Here is an 8,239-nt window from a genome sequence, read left to right as displayed (position 1 = left end):
CAATTTAAAATTCCATCAGAAAAAGGGAATTATGCTAGTAAGAGAATTTGAAGAGAGGTCCAACACAGCTAACATGGGCAATAGTTTACTTATATTTTCTAGAAAACACACACACACACACACACATATATATATATATATATATTGTAAATGTAAAAATGGTTGATTAGGATTAGATGACTAGAACGATAGAGATTTATTTAAGTTGAGAGATTGTTGAGATTGGATGAATGTAAATATTTTCTCTTTATCTAAGAACATTTAATTTGAATTAAGCAGTTATTAGATAATATCTTAGATAAGTCTTGAGAGTATGTATCCGAAGTTCAAGGAGTCTGGAATTATCCAGTTGAGTGGAAACTATATCTGATGAGAAGACTCAACGCCAAGTGTCAACAGATACGTCAGCAGACTCGTATTCTAGCAGAGTCCTCTCGTCAGCAGATTCCTACTGCACCTGAAATTCCTAATAGACTCAGTCCGTCAGTAGAGTTCTACTACAGATAAAATACTGGGCTGTTTATTTAATTGATGATTTCGGTTGAGGATTGGATATTTGGATCAATTAATTTTGAGAGAGCTTGGAGATCTAAGAGAGATCCAAGAGCTTGAGTGTTAGAAAATTCTTGTGAAGAATTTTCTAGTATTTTTCTCTCTCTCTCTTTGAGTGCATGCTTACTTCGTGTTGGAGTGTAAGTGATCGAGTTCAGCCACTGGAGTTCTAGGAGGAAAGTCAATAATTTGAAAATAGTCAGAAGTTCTGGCTGATACTGCGGTAGAAGACAAACAATGATCTTCTAGCTCACCTCCGTGATCTTCCAGCGCCACCGCCGATCACTCTGCCTCACGCTGGTAAATTCTCCTCTCCATTTCTCTCCGAGCGCTTCCCTCTCTCTTCTCTCACTGTTCCTTCTTCTTCAAGCCGGACTAACCAAGTCTTGCAACCAACTGCGCCACCTCCCTTACCACGACCACCACCTTCTCTCTCTCGGTCCATTGTCGTACATCCCAGCCTCTCAACGTCTCTCCCCTTTATTGTAAAACTGCAATGTTGTTAAGATGATTGATTACAAACATGAGCTGATGAGAAAAAATAAAAAGAAGTTTTACAATATGCAATAATAGCACTATCTAAATGTAGGCTATCCTGTCCACCCAACATGCTAGGATACAGTTTGGTTTTCGGCCAACAGAGCAATGCTACTTTATTATAAGATACACTCTCTACATTGTTGACATCTCATATTTTGATTTACAAGAGGATTTATTTTTAAATTTCTCTTGCCAATCAATTTGTGTCATATCAAATGTGTGGAGGGTCTATCCTTTACAACGGTTTGTAAATATAATTTTTTATTTCAAAAATGCAAAAGCTCACTCTCTCTTACACTCACAAATACTGGCGGTAAGTCACAAGATCTTGATCTTCCTTATCTTTAGGTATATCCATATAAAGGGCTCTTTGTTAGGTCGGGTTATCAAATTGGGCCGTCCCAAAAATAAACCAAGCTCTACAAACCCAACATTCTTTACCCAAGCTTTCTCATTGGTCAATATCTTTTCTTTGACAATTTCTTACGGCCACCCAACTCAGATATTTTACCAAGGAAATACTCGAAAATGGAATCCCAACCTCAGTTGGCTACGCTTAAAATTTTCACCAAAATATAAGAGAGAGAGGTGTAACAAAGAATCCAAACTTTCCTCTGCTTCATCCTGGTTTTCCAAACAATATCTTTTTAGCCCAATTGTGAGACTCTTATTATTGGAATTTCAATGTTAAGATGATCGATTTCAAACATGAGCAGATGAGGATAAAAGAAGATCAAATGGTTTTATAATATGGAATAATAGCACTATCTAAATGTAGGCTATCCGGTCCACCCATAAGCCTGGGATAAAGTTTCGTTTTCGGCCAACAAAGCAATGCTAATTACTAGCCGGAGTGGAATATACACTTTTTACATTGTTGGCATGTCACCATTTGATTCATTAGTTTTAAATTTCTTTTGCAAATCAATTCATGATATATCAAAGGTATGGAGGGTGTATCCTTCACACTGGCTTGTAAATATAATTTTTAATTTTAAAAACGCAAAAGCTCAGTCTATCTTACACTCACAACCACTATCAATAAGTCACAAGATCTTGATTTGTCTCATCTTCAGGTATATCCGTTTCTTTAGGATAGATTGAAAAATAGGATAAAAGAAACTCAAAACTTTCTATTACTCATATGTTATAACTAGTGTTTGGGTGATCCTGTTTGAGCCATACAAACTCAAACTCTCATATATCGTTCTGAGATGGAGATAAGTTCCTTTAGTTTACTCATCATGTCAATATAATATTGCACCTTGATGTTACTTTTCTTTATGTTGAAGCCAATGTGCATGGCAGCTTGCTCAATTTTTGGATGTGAATATCAGAATCTACATGTGAGTTTAGAGCATAAAGTTTAGCACGTATCAGGTGCTTAAGACTAGTATCAAAACCAGAAGAATCAATTACTTCCAATTTGAAAAACAATATAATGCCCAATCCATGCAAAGAGGTGTGTACAAGAGATCACGTACATGAATAAGACCATCCTTCTCCTGATCAGTTAGCAACAAAGAGTAGTACTAGAACAAAAATAGAAAAACAAAGAGTACGAAAACAAACAAAATAAGAAGGAACCATGCATGCATGTCAATGAATTTTCCTTTGTTAATAGGCTCAGCTTCTACTCCCCAACTTCCTCTGTAAAGAAAATAGCAATCTTGTTTTTCAAATTATCAAACATCCGAAAGTAAGCGAGCCTCCATGATGTTTTAACAATAAGGGTCCCACAAACTCCCCAAAATCCAACAACAAAACCAACCACCACACTAGCGTAGAACCATAGTGAGTCAGTTCCATCTTCATTATTTTCGTCCACCTCGCCATCATCAATCGGTGCTACATGACCAGGTTCAGTTTCATCCCACAAGCACTTTGTCAGAAGAGGATGACCACAAAGTAAAGAGTTGCCTTGATAGATAGAAGGGTCATTGAGTGTTTGAAGTTGATTCCCATGTGGAATTTTTCCAGACAAGTTGTTGAATGATAAATTTAAGTGGCTTAAGAAGTTCAAAGAAGCTAAACTGTCGGGGATAGAACCAGAAATCGCATTTCTCGAGAGATCAAGCGATTCTAAGGCATTCAGATTTTCAATATTCTCAGGAATCCCTCCATTCAAATGATTTATTGACAAATTCAAACTGACCAAACTTGAAAAACTTGTTATGGTATCAGGTATTTCGCCTGATAGATTATTGCATGAAAGGTCTATGGAATAAACAAGATCTAGAGTCGAATGATACAAATAGTCTCTTCCCTTTGAAACCACCGACATTTTCTCAACAAAAAAGACACTTCGAAACACTTTGTCAGCATCAGTAAAGTTCCCCAGACATGGAGGGATTCCTCCTGAAAACTCATTATGTGCAAGGTCTAAAATTCGAAGACCAACCAGAAGACATAATTGTTGAGGTATGTGCCCACTAAAGAAGTTTGACCTAAGGTTCAAGCGTAATAGATAGGGTAAGTTTTCTCCTATCCATGTTGGTAGGTTTCCAAAAAATCTATTTCTTGAAACATCGAGGCTTCGCAATTGTTTGTAGTTTCTAAAGAAAGAAGGGAACTTTCCTTCAAAATGATTTTGGTGCAATGATAACACAGAAAGTGAAGTCAAATTTTGCATTGAGATTGGAATACTTCCAGATATATTATTATTTGCTATATCCAAGAAGTATAAGTATTGTAAATCCTCCCAACAAGGAGGGAGATGCCCGGATAGCGTATTGTTTCTCAAACTAAGAGCTGTCAAATTTTTCAGCATTCCAATAGAAAGGGGAATTTTTCCATCAACAAAATTTGAAGAAAGGTCCAAATGAGATAACCTAGGTAGTAGTTCACCTATGTTCTCAGGGATGGGCCCAGAAAACATATTATCATTTAGATATATCTGGCTCAAATTACTAAAACAAAGTGGGAGGGGACCCTCAAACTTATTGGAACTCAAATCGATGTAATTGGCCGAAGGGAGAATTTGAAAGCATGGTACCTGTCCGTATAGCTTGTTACCAGACATACTCAAATTGGTGATACTCGAGCATGAATTCCAAAAGCCATGTGGAATAGTGTCAGAAATGCCAACATTGTTGAGGTTAAGGAACCAGATTTCATCTTGAGTTTGAAGCCATGTAGGAAACCATGGTCCAATATGTACCTTATGCAGGTCAACATACCGTAGCTTGAAAGGAGGAACCCAGTCCTGATGTACTTCTAAAGCCAATGTACTTTTAGACAAATCTGATGACAAATCCAACCGCTCTAATCGAGAGAGGTTCTGAAAATGTGCTTCATTTAAGACACCGTTCCAAGAATTATTGCCCAAATCCAACGATAGAATCTTTGATAGCTTCCCAATGCTTTCGGGAATGCTTCCATTCATCTGGTTGTACTGAAGGTCAAGTATTTCTAGGGATGACAAGTTCCCAATAGAATCGGGAATTGAGCCCCAAAAAGAACAGTGCTTGAGCTCAATTGATTTCAAATTCTTCAACTCTCCCAATGAGTAGGGCATGTTTCCCCCAAGTAATTCATTACCACTCAAGTATAATGATTCTAGGTTGCTGTTAGAACATTGAGACAAGCCGTGCACAAGCTCAGTCACCTCCCCACCTATATTGTTCAACTCGAGATCAAACGTTCGCAAGTTGCAGAGGTTGGCAAATGATTTTGGTATTACACCGGTAACATTGTTTCTACGTAAAGACAAAGTATGCAAATTGGTGAGATTTCCCAGACCAGCTGGTAGTAGACCTTCAATCTGTCCATTCCCTGAAAGATCCAACTCTTTTAGGGAGTACAAATTAGCAAATGCATCAGGAATGGCACCATGAAGGTAATTGTTTGCAATATTTAGTATCGAAAGGCCACTCACATTTGACAACCAACAAGGTATTGGGGATTTAAAGTTGTTGCCAGAGAGATCAAGGACTGAAAGCAAAGTGAAGTTGATGAAGGAAATAGACTGCGGAAGACTTACAAGTCCACATTTACGTAGGTGTAGCTCCAATAAAGAAGGGAGCATATTCACCGCTTGTAGCCAATCTGACACATTGTCAAGATCAGCATTCCCCATATTAGGGCATGTTTAGATTCGCAAGTCATCTCAACTCATCTCACTACTATTTATTACTATTCAGCAACTTTAACTCACAAATCTCACTACTATTCACAACTCATTTCATTACTATTCACAATCCATCTCAACTCATCTCAGTTCATCTCAAGTCATTTTCGAATCCAAACATCTCCGTCGAGAGAAGGTAAAGCAGCAAGCCATTGTAGGCTTTCGACTTGCAATCTTTTGATATCCCAAGTACTTGGACTAAGGTCAAGCTTAACCACATGTCTTGTGTGGTTGTCACATCCAACACCAACCCATTTACAACAATCTTCACCAATCCAAGAAGAAAGTTGACCTAGTGGATCTTTGGTACTTTCTTTGAAGGTAAGAAGTGCTTTCCTCTCCATCTCCAAGCATCTAGGATTGAGGGTCCAGGTGCATGAAGCCCGTTTAATAACTTCTAGGTGGGGAGGTCCCAACAGAAAGAAGAAAAAAATGGAAAAGAGATAAGCAATGCACATGAAGTTGAGGGTGCCAGCCATTTTTCGAAATACTTGAACAGCTGATTAAGGAAATCCTCGGGTACGAAATCCTCATATAAAGGCCATAGGCTCCCTGCAGGATATTATGGACATTTTTTGACAGATGGGGTTGGCTGTATTTGAAAGTTTAATGCATTTGGCAGCTTTGGAATGAGTAATGAGGACTTCCATAAAGGCCATTCACTAAAAACAAAATTTGACTTTTCTACCCAATGAAAAATAATGCAACCTCCATAAACAAAATTATAGTAGTGATCTTAGAGCAATTAGTAATATAAATTTAATTTTTAACTATTCTATTTATATAAATCTTCACATTAAAATAGTTATTTTTTTATTATATAATAATATAAGATGAATTTGATTTTAATTATTCACATCAAATTTTTACATTAGATTATATATTTATTTATTATATAGTAATGAATAACTAATAATTTCAAAAATATTTAATTTTTTTAATTATTAATTTATTTTATTTTATCATATTTTACTATTCATAATATTATATATTAATTAGTAATCATATTCTAATTAAATTGTGGATTAAAAATAGAAACTAGAAAGACATTGATAGAGACATCGAAGGAGAAATAAATGATATAAAATGAATTTGATGAATAAACAGTGTCTTTCAAATTTGAAAATAAATTTAGAAGTTACTATAGATATATTCCAATATGATACATTTTATGGTTCAATAGTTAAATTCTCATTAGATTTAGCTTCTAGTTAATTCAATGAGAGTGTTCTTACAAATTAGTAGGACACTGACACATGTCAGCACAACATTAGTCCATGTAAAATAAACAAGCCATGCATTGCCGGCTTCCAATCCTAGAAAGTGACTAAGGTCAAGCTTGACTGCATGTCCTCTTCGGTTGTAGCAATATGCAACGTCAATCCATTTACAACAACTTTGAGGCTTTGACCAACCCAAGAAGAAAGTTGACATGACGGATCTTTCACAGTTTCGTTGAAGGTAAGAAGTCATGTTTTCCGATCTCACAATCTCTGAGCATCTGAATATAGAAAATACCCAAAACTTTTTTATCAAATCATAAAATACCCCCTAAATTTTATACATAATTCTACAAATATAGAAATGACCTCCCTAAAAAAAAAAAATTATAATCTCCATAGGCTCTCTAAAATTTTTTAAAATTTCCATATACCTATAACTGTCTCTCCAATTTTTTTTTATAGTCTCAAAATTTTGTTTAATTTCTATATATTATCTATTTTTAAAGATATGGCTTCTCCAAATTAAAAATTAAACTAAGTTTAGTAGAAATAATAAACATATCAATATGGATCCCAAAGTTTTTTATTATACAATATTGAATTTCTTAATATGGAATCTAAAGTGAAAAAAAAATATATATATATATCATTTAAGGTCGATGATCTATATGAAAAATAGTTTATAGTTATGTTTTTATGATTTTTCAATCTCTGTTTAATTTACGTAAAAGAAATGATGTTTGCAATCCTAGGATCATGTGTAAGTCATGCCCACTCCCTTTAAAAAAAAAAAGGTAAATCTAGAACCTACATGAAAAAAAATTAATATTTAATAGTGGACTCCACTTTTTTTTTCAAATGAAGTGCGTAAAGCTTGCACACTCTAATACTATATTTAGCATTACTCTTTATATAAATATGTCACACAGTATAAAAGTTGGCCCTCCCTCAACACAATTACTGGTTCCGCCGCTGCATCTAAAATCGAGGATGTATGTGCATGAAGCTCGTTTGACAACTACACTGTGTAGAACTTCCAACGTAAGGCCATTTACAACAAACAAAATCCGACTTTTTTAACTGCTAATCCTTACTTTCTTGTGTGTTTTTGGAACTTATTGCTCTTCTGCCTGGTTAGTGGCTGCAATATCGTTGGGTTTGGGAGTTCCCCAAACCCAAAGTGTGTGTACCTTGATTTGTTTAATGAAACTAATCTGACCCGGAAACTGAATTGATTAGAGTTTAGTGAGGGAGAGAGAGAGAGAGAGAGAATTTTTATACAATAAACTAGACATAGTAACGTACAGTGAGCCCATCCCTCTTTTCATGTCTTCACAACTAGGGGTGCTACCCGCATGGTGCGGGGCGGGGGCACCCCCTCCCCGCCCCCCGCCCCCCGCCCCCCGCCCCGCACCATGCGGGTGATGGGGGTTTTTCCCCCGCACCCCGCCCCCGGGAGGCGGGGGCGGGGTCCCCCACCCCGGTGCCGGGGGGCGGGGGAACAACCCCCATCCGCCCCACCCCCCCCATTATATTAAAAAAAAAATTTTTTTGGTCTAAAAATATTTTTTTAGACTAAAATTATAATATAATTTAAATAATAAATTAAAATTTATAAATATAAAAAAAATTTAAACTCATTAGAGTTAGATTTTGGATTGATTTGGCCTCCTAGACCAATCTTTATATAGGAGGCCAAGGCAATACAATAGTCATCTTTAAGCAATGTGGGACTTACTACTAAGTCCCACATTGCTTAAAGATGACTATTGTATTGCCTTGGCCTCCTATATAA

General features: G+C 36.3%; 1 protein-coding gene across 1 annotated transcript; it reads right to left on the bottom strand.

Moving 5' to 3' along the window:
* Nucleotides 1-2,725: 2,725 nt before the first annotated feature.
* LOC118348217 (receptor-like protein EIX2) lies at nt 2,726-5,170 on the bottom strand. Its single transcript, XM_035689252.1, has one exon. It carries the CDS (start codon nt 5,168-5,170, stop codon nt 2,726-2,728), a length of 2,445 nt encoding a protein of 814 aa, XP_035545145.1.
* Nucleotides 5,171-8,239: the final 3,069 nt, after the last annotated feature.

Source organism: Juglans regia, chromosome 4, assembly GCF_001411555.2.
Source record: "Juglans regia cultivar Chandler chromosome 4, Walnut 2.0, whole genome shotgun sequence".
Taxonomy (NCBI): Eukaryota; Viridiplantae; Streptophyta; class Magnoliopsida; order Fagales; family Juglandaceae; genus Juglans; species Juglans regia.
The sequence above is the reverse complement of the archived record's forward strand: the minus strand, read 5'-3'. Positions and strand labels throughout refer to the sequence as shown.

What these genes read in the sequence shown, in the direction of transcription:
- LOC118348217 (XM_035689252.1), bottom strand. Translation starts at nt 5,170, where the DNA reads ATGGGGAATGCTGATCTTGACAATGTGTCAGATTGGCTACAAGCGGTG.